Raw genomic sequence first — 24670 nt, forward strand, 5'->3', positions numbered from 1 at the left:
CTGCTATTTCCCGCTGTGTTCTGGAACATCATCGCTGGATTTAAAGTAGGAATCCAGGAAAGATCTGAGGATCTTTTGGGCTTGTTACTTCCCTTGTAAGTGACATAATACAGCATGTGGCCCTGACAGAAGCAACAGCGAGTAACTAGGGCTTACTGCAGCTGAAGCAAATGAGAAACAGTCCATTGAGAATTCAGAGTGCTCTCTGCAAGGGGAAGCGATGCAAATGAAAAAACAAACAACCCTTATATGCTCAAAAGAAGCAGAAAATATATTCAAGATTTCAACCTATTCAATTTTCTTTCCCAGTCTCTCCACCTGTGCAACATAATTATAGATTCCACTCTTAATCCTATTCGCACAAACACTGATGACAGGATACACTTAAAATAGTGACTATTTTCCTTCCCCTCAGATTGACTAACATCAGGAGTCTTTTGTTGCCCAAGAAACAAAAAAAACCATTAGTTCTGGAGGCCCCTTTTTGCTATCACCTGCAGTAAACCATCCTTTGAAAGTCATAGCTGTGCTCCCTCTTATTGGAGCAAGAAGTTATCCAACAGTGACCAACAATATCTGCACAGAGATATGACCGACAGTGTGTTTTCCTCATGAAAAATAACTGGTGGAAATGCGCATCAAATCAGGCAAGATCTATGGAGGGGGAGAAAGAGAGAAAGACAGAGAATGGTGAAGAGACAGAAGGGAACAGAGAAAGTGTTTTACTGCTTCAGCTTAATAACCATTTTCACTAGGACAGAGGAAGGCCGAGTATTTAATAGAAACACAGGAAATAGGAACAGTATAGGCCACTTGGTCCTTGGAGTCTGCTCCACCTGTCAATCTGATCAAAGCTGATCCAACTCAGCACCTTGGTCCTGCTTTCTCCACATATCCATTGATCTCTTTAGCCGCAGGAACTATAGCAGTGTCTTCCATTTTTTTTCAGGTATCCAATATCTGCAGGCTTTTCCTGAAATGTTTGTTGTACTGCAGCAATGTCACATGTCAATGACTCCCTCTCAATGTTTCATGCAGGGATATTGGTACAGGGCAGGAGAATGGCACTAAATTACCTGCCTTATCTGGAGGGCCAGTGTAGACAATGGGCAGAATGGCCTTATTCTGCACCATAACAATTCTGTGAATTCACATGTCACCAAGCATGCCAGTATTGTTCACCTAAAACTGAACCAGTTTTAGAACAGCAATACTGGCATGCTCACGACATATTCGGTACTGTTCACTGTGTACTGACCTCTGAGTGCACACACTGTACACTGTAATCCCCTCCAGTATACACTAAATATTCACCAGTACACAGTGAACCGCTCCAGGACACGTTACACACTCATTATTACATAGTAAGTCCCTCCAATATACACTATACATTCACCAGTACACTGACTGCTGTCAGTTCTTATTTAGGATTCAACCAATTATGTAGTCCATGGAAATTCAGTCCAATTGACAGAAAAGCAAACCAATTATAAATCAGACGCACAAACTATGCAGCAGAATATGCATCAGATATTAATTAGTCAGATAGCTTAACGTCAAATGTTCAGTCTAACAAGCAAGTGATCAGTGATGATCTTCCTGAATGGTGGGGAAAAAGGGTTCTGTAGTAAAGTGGCATTGTCCCTGCCTCTGAGCTGGGGAGCCTGGTTTCAGAGTCCCCCATGGTCCAGTGTTTCAGTCCCACATGCTCTCAGGTGTTTCAGTCTAGAGCACCGAGATCAAGGAGATGGTTTGATTGTGTTCGGGTTCTGCTCAGATTCAGGTTCACCCAGCAGTTGATACAGCTTCACAAATAAAGGTAAGATTCTGCACAGGTCAAAACCAGAGTGCAAAAGAATGGGAGAGACTGAAGAAGTAAAAGAGGGGATGGAAATCATTACAGTTAAATTTCTGAGCATGTTGATTAAGAAAACAGCTTGAATAGTGGAACAGGTTAGAGGGGCCAAGTGGCCTAAACATGCCCCCATTTTCTTAGACTCAGACTAAAGAATTATCAGAACTAAATCTTACTTGTAAAGGATGAAGTGGATAATTAAGCCATACATCCCGCAGATCCTGTGTAAGAAATGCAAATGGTTAGTATTCTGGAAGACACAAAGGTCACCGTACTATATAGTAACATCACAACGCAAGAAATGACCACTATTTTTAATGTTGACACACCAATTCAAATTCAATAATGTTGGAATAAAATGCGACATGGAATGGAATATAGAATCAGAACTGAACCATCTGCAGAACATTGATTAGCAGAGAAGTTAATATGTCAGCTCAAAACAATTGACATGATGGAAATGTCCCAATGGTAACTCCAGGGAAAACAGCAGTAACTTGCTCATGGTTTCAAGTGAGTTTGAGAGAATTTCATAGATTCATAAAGTAGTACAGCACAGGAGGCAGCCATCAAACCCACCGAGTTGGTGCCAGTCCTGTTGAAGAGTAATCCAGTTAGTCCTACTCCCCTCCCTCCTCCATTGTTCTTTCACAAGATTCCGTGCAATATTTTCCTCTACCAATTTTCATCCAATTCTCTTTTGAAGTCAACTGTTCAACATGTACTCACTAGTTTAAATCCAGTGTATTCCAAACCCTCAGCACATGAAAATAAAAATGCTTTTCCCTATGTCGCCCCTGGTTGTATTGCCAATCACTAGTCTGTGCCCTTCGATTGTACGGTTATCAGCCACTGGAAACCATTTAGTCAATATCAAGCTTTCCTGCCTTTAGATATTTCTTTCACATGGGACTGGGATATTATAGCAATTACAGAAACATGGCTCAAAGATGGGCAAAACTGGCAGCTTAATGTTCCAGGATACAAATGCTACAGGGGCATTTGTAGAAAGGGAGGCAAGAGAGGAGGGGGAGTGGTGTTTTTGATAAGGGATAGCATTACAGCTGTGCTGAGGGAGGATATTCCCAGAAATACATCCAGGGAAGTTATTTGGGTGGAACTGGGAAATAAGAAAGGGATGATCACCTTATTGAGATTGTTTTATAGACCCCTCAATAGTCAGAGGGAAATTGAGAAACAAACTTGTAAAGAGATCTCAGCTATCTGTAAGAATAATAGGGTAGTTATGGTAGGGGATTTTAACTTTCCAAACATAGACTGGGACTGCCATAGTGTTAAAGGTTTAGATGGAGAGGAATTTGTTAAGTGTGTACAAGAAAATTTTCTGATTCAGTATGTGGATGTACCTACTAGAGAAGGTTCAAAACTTGACCTACTCTTGGGAAATAAGGCAGGGCAGGTGACTGAGGTGTCAGTGGGGGAGCACTTTGGGGCCAGCGACCGTAATTCTATTCGTTTTAAAATAGTGATGGAAAAGGATAGACCAGATCTAAAAGTTGAAGTTCTAAATTGGAGAAAGGCCAATTTTGATGGGATCAGGTAAGAACTTTCAAAAGCTGATTGGGGACAGATGTTCGCAGGTAAAGGGACGGCTGGAAAATGGGAAGCCTTTGGAAATGAGATAGCAAGAATCCAGAGAAAGTATATTCCTGTCACGGTGAAAGGGAAGGCTAGTAGGTATAGGGAATGCTGGATGACTAAAGAAATTGAGGGTTTGGTTAAGAAAAAGAAGGAAGCATATGTCAGGTACAGACAGGATAGATCGAGTGAATCCTTAGAAGAGTATAAAGGCAGTAGGAGTATACTTAAGGGGGAAATCAGAAGGACAAAAAGGGGACATGAGAATTAAGCAAACGTGAGAATTTTGCAAATAGAATTAAGGAGAATCCAAAGGGTTTTTACAAATACATTAAGGACAAAAGGGTAACTAGGGTGAGAATAGGGCCCCTCAAAGATCAGCAAGGTGGCCTGTGTGTGGAGCCGTAGAAAATGGGGGAGATACTAAACGAGTATTTTGCATCAGTATTTACTGTGGAAAAGGATTTGGAAGATATAGACTGTAAGGAAATTCATGGTGACATCTTGCAAAATTTCCAGAGGAGGAAGTGCTGGATGTGTTGAAACGGGTGAAAGTGGGATAAATCCCCAGGACCTGATCAGGTGTACCCTTGAACTCTGTGGGAAGCTAGACAAATGACTGCTGGGCCTCTTGCTGAGATATTTGTATCATCGATAGTCACAGGTGAGGTGCCGGAAGAATGGAGATTAACTAACGTGGTGCCACTGTTTAAGAAGGGTGGTAAGGACAAGCCAGGGAACTATAGGCCAGTGAGCCCGACCTCAGTGGTGGGCAAGTTGTTGGAGGGAATCTTGAGGGACAAGATATACATGTATTTGGAAAGGCAAGGACTGATTCGGGATAGTCAACATGGCTTGGTGCGTGGGTTGATTGAGATTTTTGAGGAAGTAACAAAGAGGATTGAAGAGGGCAGAGCGGTAGATGTGATCTATATGGACTTCAGTAAGGCGTTCGACAAGGTTCCCCATGGGACACTGGTTAGCAAGGTTAGATCTCACAGAATACAGGGAGAACTCGCCATTTGGATACAGAACTGGCTCAAAGGTAGAAGACAGGGTGGTGATGGAGGGTTGTTTTTCAGACTGGAGCCTTGTGACCAATGGAGTGACACAAGGATCAGTTCTGGGTCCTCTACTTTTTGTCATTTTCATAAATAATTCGTATGTAAGCATAAAAGGTGCAGTTAGTAAGCTTGCAGATGACACCAAAATTGGAGGAGTAGGGGACAGCGAATAAGGTTACCTCAGATTACAACAGGATCTTGATCAGATGGGCCAATGGGCTGAGAAGTGGCAGATGGAGTTTAATTCAGATAAATGTGAGGTGCTTCATTTTGGCAAAGCAATTCTTACCATTAAGTGTATAAGTCTTGCTAAGGTCCTTGGGAGTGTTGTTGAACAAAGAGACCTTGGAGTGCAGGCTCATAGCTCTTTGAAAGTAGAGTCGCAGGTAGATAGGATAGTGAAGGCGGCATTTGGTATGCTTTCTTTTATTGGTCAGAGTATTGAGTACAGGAGTTGGGAGGTCATGTTGCGGCTGCACAGGACATTGGTTAGGCCATTGTTGGAATATTGTGTGCAATTCTGGTCTCCTTCCTATCAGAAAGATGTTGTGAAACTTGAAGGGCTCAGAAAAGGTTTACAAGGATGTTGCCAGGGTTGAAGGCTTTGAGCTACTGGGAGAGGCCGAACAGGCTGGGGCTGTTTTCCCTGGAGGCTGAGAGGTGACCTTACAGAGGTTTACAAAATCATGTGGGGCATGGATAGGATAAATAGACAAAGTTTTTTCCCTGGGTCGGGGAGTCCAGAACTAGAGGGCATCGGTTTAGGGTGAGAGGGGAAAGATATAAAAGAGACCTAAGGGGCAACTTTTTCACACAGAGGGTGGTACGTGTATGGAATGAGCTGCCAGAGGAAGTGTGGAGGCTGGTACAATTACAGCATTTAAAAGGCATTTGATGGGTATATGAATAGGAAGGGTTTGGAGGGATATGGGCTGGGTGATGGCAGATGGGACTAGATTGGGTTGGGATATCTGGTCGGCATGGACGGGTTGGACTGAAGGGTCTGTTTCCATGTTGTACATCTCTATGACTCTATGCTTGAAGAACAATCCCAGAAGTTCCAGTCAATCCCTGTAACTGCAACCACACATCCAAGGAGACATTCAATGAAATTTGTCTTGTATGCATTCTGAGGCATAGAATAGGCCACTGGCCCAAGTGGTGATTATTCCAGTTTATAATCTGAAACTTCCTGTCACAGAAACATAGGAAATAGGAGCAGTAATAGGCCATTTGACCCTTCGGGCTTTCAGCGCCAGTCAATACGATCACAGTTGGTCATCCTGTTCCTGCTTTCTCCCCATACCCTCTGATCCCTTTAGTCCTAAGAACAATATCTAACTTCTTGAAAGCATTCAATGTTTTGGCCTCAACCACTTTCTGTGAGAGAGAATTCTACAGGCTCCTCACTCTGCAGATGAAGAAAATGCTCCTAATCTCAGTCCTAAATGGCCCACCCCGATATTCTGAAACTGTGACCCCTGGTTCATGGCTCCCTGGTTGTCAAGAACATTCTTTTTGTACTAACCCTGTCTAGTCCAGTTAGAATTTTATAGATTTCTATCAGATCTCCGCTCATTCTTTTACATTCCAGTGAATATATTCCTAACCAATCCCATCTGTCTTTAAATGCCAGTGTTGCCACACCATCCCTGTGACTCAACTTTATTTTAGCCTGGCAACATATCCTCTCTTCCTTTCTCTCTCATGTCTTTATCAGGCTTTCTCCAAAACCAAAACATGCCATCATCTACTTTCAGAGTTAGCAAGTTTCATGTGTATGAGAAAGGGTTTCTCCCAAAATCACAAACAGATTATTTACTGGCGAGCTTATAAAACCAGGTCCCTGGAATGAAAGCAGAGCACTGTGGATGTTCAACAGCTCTTTACCTGAGAATAGCTGACTGGTCTGGGGTACCCTGCCACTCTCATGTTCAACAGGGAGTTAGAGAGGCTCCCATTGTATAGAAGGTACACTTACAGAGAGAGAACACATTAATTCATCTCTCCCCCCACCCCAAAAAGGGCTGTGGCAAGCCCAGTAAATTTCACCCAAACCCCAGCTTCCCCACCAAAGTGGCTTATGAGGCTGTTAAAAGTCAGCCATATTGCTCTGGGACAGGAGTCACATGTGAGCCAGACCAGGTAAGGATGGCAGATTTCCTTCCCTGAAGGACATTAACAACCCAACAATTAGTTTACAACAATCAATAATGACTTCAGACTTAAAGTTACTGAAACAAGCACAGAGAATGTTGGAGAAACTCAGCAGGTCTGGCTGCATCTATGGAGAGAGAAACAGAGTTAATATTTTGAGTTTGATACGATTCTTCTTCGGTTCCTGAAACCAGGTTTCAGTTGCAACATTTTATTAATTGATGGAAATTATGTATGGATTGAAATTAAGTTCCACTAGTTGCTATACTGTAAAGGTTTTGCGTGGCTATCGAGTTAATAAGTACAGGGACAAGGAGCGGGATTGGGACTAATTAGATACTGATTTCAAAGAGACAGTACAGGAATGATATGCTGAATGGCCTCCTCCTGTGCTGTATAATTAAAAATTGGCACCTGATTCGGAGCTGTGGACAGAAAGAGTGAGGAAAAGTTTAAAGTTCAGTATGAGCAATCGAAATACACAGAGCTGCAACCAGCCCTCTCAAAACTGTGATGCACCACAATTGTACAGATTAATTAGCCAAGGTACATGGCAAGAACAGCAATTGTCGGATTGCCAATTTCTTATTTTTAATCTCCAATAAATATGTTACTTTCAGAAATATTCCAGAACACTATATAGCCGGTGGATGAAAAGTGATGAAAAAAAACACAATCAACCATGCCCACTTGCTTTGTCTCATTTAAATGCTCTATCACCCTTTCATCCATTAAAAAGTGCAGTGGTTAAATATGAAATTTCACAGCAAGAAATCCTGATTGATGAACAGAATTAAAGATGACGAGTTCAGTCAACCAAACAAACTGCTGGCAACTTGACAAGATTCCTTTGACAGCACTTCCCAAAACTGTGACCTCTACCGTCTAGAAGGACATGGGCAACTTACATATGGGAACACTGCGTTCTTTCACATCCTGACTTAGCACTATATTGTCATTCTTTCATAATCACTGGGTCACAACTCTGGAACACCCTCCCTTTATAGCGCTGTAGAGCTCTGACACCAAATCGACCGAAGCAGTCCAAGAAAGTGGGATGGACAAGAAATGCTGCCCTTATCACTGACAATCATCCAACAAACAAACAAACAAAGTACGGGTTAAACAGAATGGGCCATTACAGTAGACACAGTAAGAATTCGACTGACCTTTGCTTTAGCTTGCTCTGCATTGCTTATTGGCACATCTACAAATATCCATTTCTTCCACCACTGATACTTTGTACTATCTACAAGATGTATTTCAGAAATTGAAAGGTCGTTTATCAGTACTTTCTAAACCCATGATCACTTCCATCTAGAAGAACAAGGGCAGCAGATACATGGGGACACCACCCCCTGCAAGTTCCCCTCCAAGCCAGTCACCATCCTGAGATGGAAATATATCACTGTTGTTTCACTGTCACTGAGTTAAAATCCTGAAATCCTCTCCCTAAGGGCACTGTAGGTCAACCTATAAGACATAAATTGTAGTGATTCAAGAAGACACCACTACCTACTCAAGGACAAATAGGGTTGGGCAATAATGCAGCCCAGACAGCCATGTCCAATGAGTGAAATTAAAAAAAAATGTAATGAATTCTACAGAAAACCTCTGCCAATTAATGCACTAGTTTGTTCTTTAACCTCACCTTTTGGAGAGGGGTGGATGAGGCGAGAGAGACTGAGAAGGAAGTCGAAAATCCTTTTTTTATAAACTATTTGCACCAAAAAAAACCCCTGAACATTCGCACAAAGATTTTGGGAAATTAGGCTACAGCTGGTAAGTGAGCACAGTGCGGAAAAGGACATTGAATATGTTACCGAGCCATTGAACAGCAGTCGACCAAACAAGTGCTTGCCTTCTTCAAGGCCACCTTCCAAGTAGACAGCACCTGCAAAATAAACACACAGTTCCAAACATGATCGTTAACCACTGCAAATCTCAAAAGAACAGACATGGATGCATGCCTACAGATTGGTATAGCCAAAACTAATTAATGTATTGAATGGTAACAGGAATCAATCTTTCCCTTTGAAAAATTCAGAAAGAAATTCCTTCATATTTTGAATAAAAAGGCAGCACAAGCTCCATTCTGCTGCACAGGGCTTCACCCCCAAGGACACAACTGCTCTACACTCTTTAATCTCAGGTTAGTAACGGTTTCCTGAAATGTAGCTGAGCCTGTATTTGCTGACAGCCTACCCTCTGTGATAACAAAGTAGTGAAGTAGTCATTTCAGTTATTTTTTATTTTAAATCCAAACTGGTGGAAGACAAGTTCAGGGGGACTTAGGCGGAAAGGTCAGAAAAGTAGAAGCAAGGAACGTTGCATCAGCCATGATCCTGCTGAATGTCAGAGCAGGCTTGAGAGATGAACACCTACTCCTGTTCCTATTTCTCATGGTCTTATTAGGGTTAGGTGTGGTGTCAGAAACCATTTCCTGAAACAACAACATAATTAACTTCCACTGAGTGGATAAAATACAAGGGGTTCACAAAAGAAATTTCAACTTCCCAACTCGTGACCAGCCAACATTTCAACATTACGCATCAAACTGTTCAGTGTATTACATTTCTGAACCACAATAAAGTCTGCTGTCACCGATATAAAGATCAGGTAGTATAGAAAACAGGACCATATCAATTCTGTTTTAATTGTGTTCAGTTGTGTTCACTGTCACCTTTTGCAAGGACACGTCCAGACCAGCGTGCTCTTACATAATCAACTCTGCACCTTGGGTCCGAGTAGAAGTGGTTACAAAAAGGACAAGGTCATGCTAAATGGGCACCAGTGAGGATTGCAAAATTATTATGGGTTTGAAAGGCACGTTTCTCTCAATTCACCACACTCCCTTGTTTCTGCGATAATTACACCAGCTCTTCAAGGAATATCATTCTTCAAACCTTCCTGAAGTCTTTGGACAGTCAGGATAGAAAGAGTGATGAAAAGTGTCTCCTGGGATATTTTATCCTGATGAGTAATTTATCCCAATGTGTCTCCCAATGCAGCTGGTGATGATATCTCAGATGATGACTTTTAAACCCACGAATAGGGTCAAGATGACGCCGGATACGGTCGGCTCTGTGCATGCTCCTACATGCAGATCAAAGTTTCCTATTTCCTACTACCATTCGACACACTTTAAACATAATAGCATAGTTTATTAGTAATTTTTAAAAGTATGTTTTATCTAACCTGTGTTTTTGTTTTGCCACTGTTTACCTATTATTTACTTAGCTATGCTATTTAACTCTGCAAGACAAAGCTTTTCACTGTGCCTCGGTACATGTGACAATAAAGTAAACTCAATTCAAATTACTCTCTACACAAAGATCATCAGATGTGAAGGTGGCCACTTAATGCTTTATTTTTGTGGAACTAAAATAGGAATACTTAACATTGCTGAAGGACAATTTACTCCACCCTAGCCTCTCCTCCCCTGCAGATACTCCCCAAGTGCTGGGGCACAGTCATACAGCATCCAGATCGTCTGAGGTTTCTGTCTCCATAACATTGTTTTAAGATGATAAACAAAAAGATGCATCTGGAAACATTTTTCCCTGATCCAACAATAATCTGTAGGAAATAGGAACAGTAGCAGGCTGTTTGGCCCCTCAAGCCTATTCTGTCATTCAATAGGATCACGGCTGATAATGACATTGATCATGCCCACTTTCCTGCTCTTGACCCTGGAATCCTGGATTCCCCCAATGATTAAGAATATATCTATCCCAAACTTAAATATATACAAGGACTCTGCCTCACAACTCTCTGTTGCAATGAGTTCTGAACACACACAACCCTCAGAAGAAATTCTTCCTCATCTCAGTTTTAAACTGGCACCCTTTGTTCTGAATTGTGTGTGTGGTGCTGGGGAAGCACAGCAGGTCAGGCAGCAGCGAAGGAGCAGACAAATCGATGTTTCGGGCATAAGCCCTTCATCAGGAAAAAGGTTTGTGAGTCAAAGGGGTACAGAGATAAATGTGGTAGGGGGAGGAGCTAGGACTGAGGGGATGGGAGCTGAGAGTATGATTGGTAGATGAAGGTGGGGGTAATGGTGACAAGTCAGAGAGGAGGATGGAGCGGATGGGTCACAGAATTAATGTGGATTTTACCAGTTTCTTCATTTCCCCTCCCCTCCAACTTACCCCAGATCCAACCTTCCAACTTGGCACCGCCCTAATGACCTATCAATCTTCCTTACCACTCATCTGCTCCACCCTCCTCTCTGACCTATCACCATTACCCATACCTTCATCTACCTACCCCGCAGGCCCACCACCCCCCTCCCATTTATCTCTCTATCCCCTTGGCTCACAAGCCTCATTCCCAATGAAGGGCTTATGCCTGAAGTGTCAATTCTCCTACTCCTTGGACGTTGCCTGACCTGCTGTGTTTTTCCAGCACCACACTCTCATCTCTGATCTCTAACATCTACAGTCCTCATGTTCTCTACTCTTATATTCCAACCCCCTTGAAATAACCCCCTGTTGCCCCTGTATGCTGTGTTTCATACACAAGTACCTCCAAGTCTGCTTGCAGGTATTCTGCATTTAACTAACTCTCAACATCCAGCAAAAAACTTGGGCATCAGCTATTTAAGAATTCACCCCTTGTCCTGAGGTGAATGTGTACGTTGAAGCAGTGCTTAAAATTCACCTTTTCTACACACTTTGTTACCATATTTAAGAAGTTTCTCTTCAGTAAGGTTACATCAAAATGAAAGCCAAACAAGAGAGAGTTTAGAAACTGACATTCCACTTCCAGTTTCCTGCGCAGATTATAACATGTTCAAACACATAGATGATCTTTCTGGCTGCACTTAGAAAAAAGATAAAAAGACATCAGGCAAATGGGTCAGTGGCTGCCCCTCTTTGACCTCTGCGTCGAGACAGGAGGGGCCAGGGAAGGCTCAGAGGTCCCAATGCCGGTGCAGATTGTGAAGGTGATTTGAGCCAGTCATTACAGTAGTGCATCACACAATAGAAGTCAGCACAGTTCACCATAAGGGGCGGCACTCTCTTTAAGCAGATATTGGCGCCTGCTCACCAAAGTTCATCGCTAATCAAAATCTCTGAAGTGCCCAGACACTCAGGAGATCTGAATTGTTGGGAGCAGTCTCTTGGGCTACTTTAGCTGATGAGCACCAAATCCCAAAGCCCATTTGTATGGAGCACATGTTTCACAGGTTGTGACTTTCAAATGGTGATATGCAAAGATCTTTCACCGTGAAAATGATCGGCAATTATAGTTACAATATTCTTTTTGCCCATTAATAAAAGCTCAAAAATAATTTTGGATCCCTCCAACCTCTAAAGACATTACATCAGTCTACAGCTCTATGTAGAAATTGTCCCCTGCATCTCCCCATCCATTCTACATTACTCATGTACAAGTACTGACAGTGAATGTTGGCTAGCTTTGTTGCCAAGGTGTGCATGATAACCATATTCTATCCAGTCCACTGTCCAGACAGATGTGCAATTTCAAATGAATTGAAAAAAAAGCACATTACAGTCCTTCCCTGATCCTCCCAGCTACTCCCCCCAGCCCCATTTCCCCAGGCCTCCCTCATATGACTACACAATGTCAGCCTGGACTTGGTTTTGTCCTGAACTCCCAGCTGCAGAGTCCAGTTATAGGTGTAATGCCCACAGTGATCATCGTGCCCTGTGGTTTTGTTGAGAACTGCGAGCAAACTGACTGAGGGGTGGGGGTCCCACCTCCAGTCACTTAATGCTCCACAAAGGTTTAAACAGTTTCAAAGGGTTAAAGTGGAGACTGCTGATATTGGTTCGGATGGGATGCCTCACCATCCAAAATATCCTATTCAAGTCTTCCTTCTTTTACATTTGTCAACTTCAAAGTGCATTTACTCAGAAGCAGACCATTTCTTGACAATATTAAGTTCAAAATGATCTGTTGAAGTGGTTTCTTTTTGAAATAAACAACTCTAATTACCACTTGATTACATCATTAAAGAAAGAGTCTATGTGCTAACAACCATCATCCCCCAAGAGAAAGGCACAGTGTACCATCAATTTGAACAAGAATCCAGCAAGTCGAATTGTTATCTGAATTAGAATGTTCACATTTTCTTTGTAATTGGGTGCCTAGGAAATACGTGCACGTGTATAGCACCTTCCGGGTTACCTGGATGTACGGAACAACTCAAGAGCTATTGTTAGAAGATGTATCTGGTTCATTAATGCCCTTAAAGTAAAGGAAATCTGCCATCCTTACCTGGTCTGGCTTACTTGTGACTGCAGACCCACAGCTATATGGGTGACTACTGATCTCATAAATGGTTGAAGAAACCAAGGGCAATTAGGGCGAGCAACAAAATGCTGGCACTACCAGCATCACTCATATCACAAGAAAGAACAAAAATATAAAAGAAATTCTCCAACTTGTGCACTTGAAGCCCGAATACAATTCTCCCATGTTTTCTATTGAAAATCCAAATTTCTCTTATAATATGAAAGCTGCCGATGCAGAGTTACAGTTGAAATCTTCCACAACGATGTTGAAACAGCACTGTCTTAGGTTTGACCTGTTTGAGCTGGACAATTCCTTGCAGAGCTCCCTTTCACTCAAATGGAATCATTCAACAGAAATGTCGGGGAAGCTTTGTACCAATGGCTGTCTGTGCTTCGACTGACATAACATCATTGAAGATCCAAATACTTTTCCAAACCCTGGCCCAGTATTTATCCTGACACCAAGTTCACCTTGCTACTTCTGAAAATTCCTTAAGTGCTTTTTATTCGTTCTTTGTATTTAAGCATTATAGTTTTTGCTGCCTAGGCCAGTTTTGGAAGTGTGGACCCTTTTATAGCTCCAATAGAATAGCTCCAGAATTGAGTGAGAACATATGATGCTCATTGGACTTAGTTTTCAAGCTCTGGACTTGGAGGCTTCCTTTGTTGCAGTGGTTGTGTCTCTACTTCTGAGCCAGGAGACACGGTTCTAGACCTACCTATACAGAAGGTGTGTCGTAGCATCTGGACAGATTGATTAAAAATAACAAGAGTGAAAAATGCCTCATTATAGATAAATCCCCAAATAATGACCCCTCACTAGGAGTATAGATACCTACAATTGTTTTTTTAAGAAGAAAAGATCTGGGCTTGTGTGGCACAGAGATAGTGGCTGTCCCTCTGAGCTAGGAGATGTGGGTTCAAGTCCCATCTGCTCCGGAGGTGTATCATAACATCTCTGAGCAGGGTGATTAGGACAGGGCCAGTGGGGAGTTGGCTTCTGGACAGAAGAAGGATGGAAACTGATGTTTTTGCTATGTTTTTACAACAAAACTCTCATAAATCTCGAAGTCTTTTGCTGCCTAATTCAAAACATGGATGCCAGTGTACAAAACAGCCTAGAACTAACTCTCCTAGAACTGAGTGGCTTATGTGGGTGATTTCAGAGGGCAGTTAAGAGTCAATCACATTGCTGTGGGTCTGGGGTCACATGAAGGTCTGACCAAATTAGGGCAACAGATTTCTTTGCTGAAAGGGAGTTAGTGAATTACATGGGTTTTTACAACAATCAAATGATAACTTCATGGTGACCATTACCAAGACCAGCCATCGATTCCAGTTTTAAAAAAATATTCCTTCGTGGGATGTGGGTGTAGCTCCCAGCCAGCATTTATTACCCATCCATAATTTATTAAATTCCACCAGCTGCCTTGATTGGATTTGAACCTGTGATACCTGTGTGTTAGCCTGGGTAACTGCAAAAATTCATAAAGGTTGCCATTAGGCTAACTTCTAATTCCAGACTTCATTGAACTCCACAATTTCACCATCTATCACAGTGGGAATTGAAATCATGTCCCCAGAACATTAACCAGTTTTAGATTAGATTACTTACAGTGTGGAAACCGGCCCTTCGGCCCAACAAGTCCACACCGACTCGCCAAAGAGCAACCCACCCACACCCCTACATTTACCCCTTCTTACCTAACACTACAGGCAATTTCGCATGGCCAATTCACCTGACCTGCACATCTTTTTTGGACTGTGGGAGGAAACCGGAGCACCCGGAGGAAAAGGGGAGAATGTGCAAACTCCATACAGTCAGTCGCCTGAGTCGGGAATTGAACCCGGGTCTCTGGCGCTGTGAGGCAGCAGTGCTAACCACTGTGCCACCGTGCCGCCCGTGTCTCTGGATTCCTTGTCCAGTGACATTAGTATTATGTCATTGTTGTTAGTAAGTGCCCCCTAGTTCCCCGTCTCCCACAAGGGAAACATCCTATCAGCAGCCACCATGTCGAAGCCCTTAAGGATCTTGTGTGTTCTGGTAAGCTTACCTCTCATTCTTATAAACTTTGAATGACACAGGCCTGCCTATCCAACCTTTCCTGGAAAGGCAAAACCCTGTCATCCTTGTAACAATTCAGTTAGAGCATTCACTGATAGTTCTCATGGTCATCATTATTGAGCCTAACATTGTGTTCCAGATTTATTAATTGGATTTCAAAATCTACTCTCTGCCATGGAAGGAATTGAATCCATGTTCCCAGAGGATTAACCAGACCCTCTGTATTACCATAATGCCACCATGACCACCACTCCCACCCCACCCCGCCTCCCAAATATATCTTTGCCAGGTTGTGTAATGATAGCAGATTTCCTTCCCTAAAAAGGACATTGGAGTGTGATATAGGTTCTCACAACAAGTGACAATGGTTTCGTGATCATCCCAGAGACTAGTTTTATATTCCAAATTTACTAATTAATTTTAAATTTCACAAGGGAACTTGAACCAGTATCATCACAGCAATAATCAGGGCCTCCAGATAACAAGTCCGTGACAACACCATTATGCTTCTCCATTTAAAAAGCAAACAATCACCATATAACAGGAAAGACAGAATGTGAGGATTTAAATATAGACTGAATTATGGCTGAGTCAATTGTTTACCTCGTTTCACGCACACGTATTATCTTGTTCTCTGCACACATCATTTCAGAAGATCAATTAGTGCATGTTAACCGCTGGAATCAATTTGTAAAAATCCAATAGTTCCTCCCAATCCCAAAACTGCTTTTGTATCATTTATATCAATTATGACATCTTACCACAGATTTAAAAAATTATTACCCTTTCATAAATAATGGTACGGAAATTAACTGCAGTGAAGACACAAGCAAGCAGTTAACAAGCAAACTTTGCAACACTTTTCATTTGATTTACCTTTATCGGAGTAGTTAAAGATGATTTATCGTAAGCTTGTTAATTACTAAACCAATGACAGTTGTTTAACAGTTTAAAACCCAAATGAACAAATACCAAAATTTAATATAACTTTCAAAAGAAAATCATCCTGTGTGAAGTATGGATATTAGGGATTAACCTCACCAATTAGCATCTTTCACTCAAGAAATGAAAATTGAGAAGATACTAAACAATATGATTTCATGGCTGAACGTGTGGTTTCAGGATGCTTCTGATTAGTGTTGACTTTTAAGGCTAGTTTGTTTTTGTCCAAAAGTCCTTCTCTTTGGCTTAACATGCTTGAAAAGAATTGCAGTGCACTGCTCCAACTTTTCACACTTGGTAATTAAAATAAACAAATGAAAATCTGTCCTAGATATTCAAAGTTAAATCCCTGAATATTCATCTCCTGAGGCAGGTGCCACTCAGAAATAGTTGCATCTCTGAGCAATAACTTTCAATGGTTTTTAATTACTTCTCTGAATATCGGAACATTGGACACTATGTGACATCAGGCAAAGGGCTTCAGCACTGCTGTACAAAACTAAGTAAAACTTTGCAGTAATCTTCTGAAATAAGAAAGGCATCAGATCCCTGGGAACCGGACAGGACTGACATTTAAAGATTGAATTGGACTATGCCCATTGGAGTTTAGGAAAATGGATGTGGGGGGAGGAATCACTTAGAAATCAATCATAAAGTTCTAACACAACTGGACAGGGTAAATGCAGGAAGGAACTTTCTGATGACCAAGGAGTACAGAACCGGGGTCATAATCTAAGAATACAGGGTAGGCCATTGAAGATAAAGATGAGCACCAATGTCCTCACCCAGAGAGTGGTCGGCATGTGGAACTTCCTAACAAAGAAAGCAACTGAGGACAAAATATTGAATGCTTTCAAGATGGAATTCAATATAGTTCTTAGGTTTAAGGGATCAAAGGGTATGGGACAAAATCAAGCATAGAGTTAGATGATAAGCCATGATCAAATTGAATGATGGGACAGGTACAAAGGGCTGAATGGTCTACTGCTGCTATTGTCTAGGTTTTTGCCTCAGAGTTTGGATTTAGAACATAGAACATAGAAGAATACAGCGCAGTACAGGCCCTTTGGCCCTCGATGTTGCGCCGATCAAAGCCCACCTAACCTATACTAACCCACTATCCTCCATATACCTATCCAATGCCCGCTTAAATGCCCATAAAGAGGGAGAGTCCACCACTGCTACTGGCATTCCATGAACTTACGACTCGCTGAGTGAAGAACCTACCCTTAACTTCAGTCCTATATCTACCCCCCCTTAATTTAAAGCTATGCCCCCTTGTAATACCCGACTCCATACGCGGGAAAAGGTTCACACTGTCAACCCTATCTAACCCCCTAATCATCTTGTACACCTCAATCAAGTCACCCCTAAACCTTCTTTTCTCTAATGAAAACAGCCCCAAGTGTCTCAGTCTTTCCTCATACGATCTTCCTTCCATACCAGGCAACATCCTGGTAAACCTCCTCTGCACCCGTTCCAGTGCCTCCACATCCTTCCTATAGTATGGCGACCAAAACTGCACACAATATTCCAGATGCGGCCGCACCAGAGTCTTATACAACTGCATCATGACCTCAGGACTCCGGAACTCAATTCCTCTACCAATAAAAGCCAGTACGCCATATGCCTTCCTCACCGCACTATTTACCTGGGTGGCAACTTTTTGCACAGTTGGATCCTCACCCATCACATTGCATCCTCTAACCTGGACTCCAGACACTGCAGTAACTTTCACTGGTACAACCCTTTTTCAATTACCTATCAGAGCTTCAAAACAATTAGCCATCGCATGACGTAAATCGGATTCCCTGCAGAGATCAGGTCCGTGGGCGTACAGCATGAAACGGTCCAATTCCAGTTTCTGCAGGAAGGAACACAAATGAATACAGATACACACAGAAGCAGTAGGCACATCTGTTAATGATGTGCACAGAGTGTTCATGTTCAATCTAGAGATCACAAAGAACAAATCCAGCTGCTGAAAGGGAAAGATATATGGGTCATAGAGATATACAGCACAGAAACACGGTGGGCGGCACAATGGCACAGTGGTTAGCACTGCTGCCTCACAGCGCCAGAGACCCGGGTTCAATTCCCGACTCAGGCGACTGACTGTGTGGAGTTTGCATGTTCACCCAGTGTCTGCGTGGGTTTCCTCCGGGTGCTCCGGTTTCCTCCCACAGTCCAAAGATGTGCAGGTCAGGTGAATTGGCCATGCTAAATTGCCCGTAGTGTTAGTTAAGGGGTAAATGTAGTGGGTGGGTTGCGCTTCGGCGGGTCGGTGTGGACTTGTTGGGCCGAAGGACCCGTTTCCACACTGTAATGTAATGTAATCTAAAAAAACAGTCCCTTCAGTTCAACTCATTCATGCTGACCAGATATCCTAAATAAATCTCATCCCATTTGCCAGCATTTGCCCGACATCCCTCTAACCCCTTCCATTTCATATACCCATCCAGATGCCTTTTAAATGCTGCAATTGTATCAGTTTCCAACACTACTTTTGGCAGCTCATTCCATTCCACCCTCTGCATGAAAATAAATTGCCTTATGTCCCTTTTTAAATCTTTTTCCACTCTCCTTAAACCTACGCCCTTTGATTTTGCACTCCCCCACCCTGGGGAAAAGACCTTGTCTACTTACCCTATCCGTGGCCTTCATGATTCTATAAACCTCTATAAGGTCACCCCTCAAGCCGTCGATGCTCCAGGGAAAACAGCCTCAGTCTATTCAGCCTCTCCGAATAGCTCAAACGCTCCAACCCTGGCAACATCCTTGTAAACATTTTCTGAACAAGTTTCATAACATGCTTCCTGCAGCAGGGAGACCAGAATTGCACACAGTATTCCAATTGTGGCTTAACCAATGTCCTGTACTGCTAGAACATGACCTCTCAATCCTATACACAATGCACCGACCAACAAAGGAAAACATACTAAACATCTTCTTCACTATCCTATCTACCTGCAACTCCACTTTCAAGGAGCTGTGAACCTGCGCTCAAAGGTCTCTTTGTTCTGCAGCACTCCCCATGACCTTACGATTAAGTGTATAAGTCCTGTCCTGATTTGCCTTTCCAAAATACAGTACCTCACATTTATCTAAATTAAACTCCATCTGCTACCTCTTGGCCCATTGGCCCAACCGATCAAGATGCCATTGTACTCTGAGGTAACCTTCTTTGCTGTCCACTACACCTCCAACTTTGGCGCTGTCTGCAAACTTCCTAACCATATCTGCTATGTTCACATCCAAATCATTTATCTAAACGACCTTGGATTGAGCACCTCTCAATTTTTCAAGCTGCTTTATAGCCAATTAAGCACTTTTTAAAAGTACAGTCACTGGTGCAAAATTAGAAATACTGCAACCAATAGACACACAGCTAGTTCCTGCAAAGGGCAATGAATTAATTAGTGGATAGTTTAATTTTAACTGGTGAATGACAGGTAAGGTAATGGTCGGGAACAACTCTCCTGTGTTCCTTCTAAAGAGAGAGCCACTGAATCCTTTTCATCCATCTGTGGTTTCTTGTTTCATCCAAAGACTAGACCTCTGACCTGGCTGTGCCCTGCTAGTACTGCAAGGGGCTGTATGTTGGTTGCAGTATTTCTAATTTTGCACCAGTGACTGTACTTTTTAAAAGTGACCTTTACTTAAGGTAGCCCACAGGATAGATGCAGAGAATCTAATTCCACTGGCTGCAGAGCCCATACCCTCAAGATCTGGATGACATTTAGACTTGGGCTCTCAATTGGCAAGCAATAGGTGTGCTACAGAAGTGCCAGGTAATGACCAGATTCAACAGGAAAGGTTCAAACCATCGTCTCTTGACATTTAATGGTATGACCAAGACTAAAGCCCTCACTATTAACATCCTGAACTTGCCATTGACCAGAAACTGAACTGGATTAGCATATAAATAATGTAGCTACAAGAAGCTTGGAATTCTACAGTGAGTAACTCACCTCCTGACTCCCTAATGTCTGTCCACCATGTACGAGCACAAGTCAAGAGCTCAATGGAATATTCCCTACTTGGCTGATTGACTGCAGCTGCAATAGCACATCATAAATTCAACACCTTCAAGGTCAAAGCAGACTGCATAACTGACAACCAATCCTTCACCTTCAACATTCAGTCCCTCCACCACCAACACTAAGTGGCAGCAGTGTGTACTATCTCTAAGATGTACTGCAGGAATTCACCACAGCATCTGCTGTGGGAGGATTCAAACAGAGTACTCAGGACATTATCTGGGTCCTTGGATTAATAGTTTGGCAATAATTCCGTTAGGTCAACACCTCCCCTTACACTGGAATGAATAAAACTAATTAACTGTTTAGCATTTATACAATAAATTATAACATTAGCAAGCATTCCAAAAGACCCACAGAGAAAGTCTACTCCAGTACAAGGGACCTTGTCTAACTCAATCATACTGACCTTGGCCAACATAGCAAGGTGTTGGTTCTGCACAATTGCAGTGCGGTAGGTAGCTAACCCACCCTCCTCCAGATTTGGAAACAGAAAGTATAAGTGTACACTGAAAGCAGAAAAAAGCAAGTTCAACCAAGTGACATTGATACTTAACACATTAATAATACCCAATAAACTCACTATTATCATATGGGCAGTCTCTTTTGCATTCTGGGAATTTGCAGCATGCAATGCCACATATTTAACATTCTTTCCAATTGTTGCACTATTCACTGACACTTCTGATGGAGACTGCAGCATTTCTTGAATGAGGGGTCTTGGGCACAGAGTCAAGGGGCAGAGGGCATAAGGTCAGAATAAGGGACAGCATATTTAAAACATTGAAGAGGAGGAATACTTTCTCGCAGAGGATAGTGAATCTGTCGAATTCTTTCCAGCAGACAGCTATCAAGACTACCTCGATAAGTATATTCAAGGTTGAGAGACAGATTTTTAATCAATAAGGGTATTGAAAATTACAGAAAAAAAGGCAAGAAAGTCCTCAACTCCATTTCTTTGCAGATGCAGGATTACTCAGCGTTGTTGTCAAATCGCAAAATCATATCTAATTACAGACATTGTGGTGCTAATTTTGCAAGTGAAGTCTGGTTGGTTAGAACCACTATCCTGCTTGTTGTGAACAGACAAAGGAACACACTTTGATATGATTCACTGACCTTTTGGACATACAGCCTACATACCAAGCATCACATATGTCACATTACTCATCGGTATGATAAAACAGTTAGTCCTGCATCTGCATTCTTGCAAAACGTCCCAATGAATGCAAGGGATAAAACTTCAACAAATGTGCCTTTCTTCAGCATTACCTTTCCTTCTTTCAATTCGGTCTACCGGATTTACTGCCCACCACATGCTACCTTTGACTTTGGGGAGACCAAATGTTGGCAGGGTGACCACTTTGTAGAACACTTCCACTCAATGCATAACCGTGGCCTCAAGCTTCCAGCTGCTTGCTGTTTTAGTTCACCATCTTGCCCTCACGCTCAAACCTCTGTCCTGAGCCTGCTGCAGTGCTCCAGGGAAGCTCAATGCAAGCTAGAGGAACAGCATCTCAATTTCTGATTCAGCAGTTTACAGTCTTCAGGATTCAAGGTCAAAAATCACCTGACACCAGGTTATAGTCCAACAGGTTTACTTGAAAACACAAGCTTTTGGAGCCTTAGTCCTTCTTCAGGTGCTAGTGAGAGAGGAGACACCTGACACACGGAATTTATAAGTAAAAGATCAAAGGGTCATGCAAGTGATGCAAATGTATTGAAGATGACTGTTAAATCTTTCATCAGTTAGAATGGAAATGCAGGTTTCAATTGATTAACATGCAAATCCCTGAATTTCTTTCAAGTCACTGCCCTGAGATGATTTCAGGTTTTATCAGTATGAAAGATTCAACAGCAAGTGCAATATCTTCACAGCACAGACATGATTCTCAATTTGGTTCCTTTTTTTTAAACCATACACTGGCCATTTGGTCAGACCTGCTCATTATGTTGCCATTAGCCCTCATTCTCAACCAGTATTTTGTTTCTTTACTATAACCATTAGCGATTCCGTGTCCTTTGTTCCATGACGTGTTTATTGCTTATTCTGTCCCATCCTCTACCCCTTCCCAGGCCTTCCCTTTTGTTCTTCGTCCTTCACAAGCATGAAGCCACCACATTTCTACCCTCCTTCAGCAAAGACACAAACATTAACTCCATGTCTCTCTCACAGAGTTGTTGAGTTTCTGCAGCAATTCCCGTTTTTATTTCAAGTTTACAATATACGCAGTACTTTGCTTTCACTTTGTTTTGTAATTATATTAAAAATATTCAGAAGTACAAGAAAGTACCATGACAAATCAAAATGAACTCATTAACTTCCTACCTTGTTAAAAACTCAACCACAGCATCTCCCAAGAACTCCAGTCGTTCATTGTGGTTAATTCTAAAAAAAAACACAAACAATGGAACCAATAACAGAATCAACACAGACCAAGTTCAACATCCATTGCTCATCACTTCAGAATAGTTCATAGTTATCCACATAACTGTAGGTCTGGAGTCACGTGTAGGCCAGACCAGTTAAGAATGGCAGATTTTCTTCCCGAAATGAGAGTTGGAATATAATGATAAGGCAGGTCAAGCAATGGCCGAGAAGGTAGTGCAGTGGACAAGGATTCAGATTTTTAGATCATGAGATCTTTTCTGGGGCAGAAAAGACATGTTCAAAAGGGACAGGTTTCATCTAAATAGGAAGGGGAGCAATATCCTGTCAGAGAAATTTGCTAGTGCCACTCCTTGGCCCAATGGCCCAGCTTATCAAGATCCCTTTGTAATCTTAGATAACTTTCTTCACTGTTCACTATAACCAACAGTTTTGCAGAGATCCAGGTTGCAAGAGTGGCTCACATTGCACATACACATAACAATTCAAGAGATTGTTCCATTCCCACCAATCACAAAATCAGGTCCAACAACATTCAGTGCAATTGCCATTTCCAGTGCCTGTGCTCCTTGGAGCTCAAATCTCACTGCTTATTCTAGTCAGCAGAAAGCCATGTACGAAAGAGCAAAGCTAAAAGTTAGAGAAATCACATTTACTCAGAATACACAAAGCATTCCAGTTTTGAATGAAACCAGATGGCGATAAAAATGCCGGTGTTGTATTTAAAGGGTTTGGTTCTGCATCAGTCCCAACTGCCTAAAAGGTATTGTAAATTCTATTCCTTATGAACAGGGAACTAACAGATGTGATGCAAGAACAAAATACTTCAGACTAGAGAGGTGCCAGCGTGTAAAGTAGAGAGCTGAAACTGGATAATAATCTGAAAACATTTTGAAATGCAATAGATTTGATCATTCTGCAACACTGGTAACTGGTTTTAGACTGAGTAGTGTACAAGACCATAAGATACAAGAACAGAATTGGCCATCTGGCCCATCAAGCTCTGCCCATTCAATGAGAGCACGGCTGATCTGACAATCTTCAACTCCACTTTCTTGCCTTTCACCAAAGCCCTCACTGAATAAAAATCTGTCTCTCTCAGCTTTGAATATACTTAATGACCCAACTCAGGCTCAATAGCCCTCTGCAGTAAAGGACTCCAATATTCACAACTTCCAAAGAAGAAATTTCTCCCTGCCTCTGTTTTAAGTGTGTGACCCTTTACTCTGAGATGATGCTCTCTGGTCCTGACTCTCCCACAAGGGGAAGCAACTTCGCATCTCCTCTGTCGAGTCCCCTGAGAATCTCGTGGATCTCAACAAGGTCACCTTTCATTGTTTGAAATTCTAATGAGTACAGATTCAACATACTAAACTCCTCCTTATAAGATAGTCCCTCTCCACCTGGAATCAAACTAATGAATCTTATTCAGATTCCCTCCAGCATAAAACGTAACAAGAAAAACCATCACAGTCCCAAAGGACCATAGGGTGGCTCTCTTATTAAAGAGAGACAACTGATGGTGGTTTAACCTGAGGACCAATATACCTCAGGTAATGGGAGAGGTTGAGAGAGACAATCCTTCATGGTAACCCCAGCTGGTGTGGGACGTGAACCCATGATATTGGTTTCACTCTGCATCACAAATCCATCGCCCAACTGACTGAACTAACCAATCTCTAATGCCAGTGTTACTTTCCTAAGATAAGTATCACAATCTATTTCACAGATTTTTTTCAGCAGTCCTCTTCAAATACATACAAATTGAGCTGTACATGATAATAGAAGGAGGAAAGCTGACTTAAACCAATGTCAAATATTCTCCAGTCACTGAGAAATGTCTTTGCAGGAACAGGAAAAAATAATTTAAAAGACTTGCCTATCTCCAATGCCTCCTGTGATCTCAGTGCATCCCAAAGTACTATAAAGCCAATGAGGTGCTTTACAAGAATAGTCACTGTTGTAATATAGGAATCATGGCAGCCAAACTATACAAAGCAAGCTCCCACAAGACACCAGGCTACTGTCTGTGTGGAGTTTGCACATTCTCCCCGTGTCTGTGTGGGTTTCCTCTGGGTGCTCTGGTTTCCTCCCACAGTATAAAGATGTGCAGGTCAGGTGAATTGGCCATGCTAAATTGCCCAGTGTTAGGTACATTAGTCAGAGGCAAATGGGTCTGGGTGGGTTACTCTTTGGAGGGTCAGTGTGGACTTGTTGGGCTGAAGGGCCTGTTTCCACACTATAGGGAATCTAATCTAATCTAACAAAATACACCAATGAGTTAATAACCAATCTG

At 42.2% G+C, this 24670-nt stretch overlaps 1 protein-coding gene across 1 annotated transcript in view; it reads right to left on the reverse strand.

The window, feature by feature from the left end:
- The window catches only part of drosha (drosha ribonuclease III), a 186821-nt gene that overhangs the window by 77503 nt on the left and 84648 nt on the right, over positions 1–24670 (reverse strand). Inside the window, exons 20-24 of the mRNA XM_043719624.2 lie at positions 22315–22374; positions 20395–20494; positions 17707–17809; positions 8499–8569; positions 2032–2076 (exon numbers count right to left, since the gene is read on the reverse strand). Of these exons, the coding sequence (XP_043575559.2) occupies positions 2032–2076; positions 8499–8569; positions 17707–17809; positions 20395–20494; positions 22315–22374 (379 nt within the window). The remainder of the gene's footprint in view (positions 1–2031; positions 2077–8498; positions 8570–17706; positions 17810–20394; positions 20495–22314; positions 22375–24670) is intronic.

Source organism: Chiloscyllium plagiosum, unplaced genomic scaffold (genome assembly GCF_037043375.1).
Source record: "Chiloscyllium plagiosum isolate Xiang-an unplaced genomic scaffold, Cpla_swu_hap1 HiC_scaffold_34, whole genome shotgun sequence".
Taxonomy (NCBI): Eukaryota; Metazoa; Chordata; class Chondrichthyes; order Orectolobiformes; family Hemiscylliidae; genus Chiloscyllium; species Chiloscyllium plagiosum.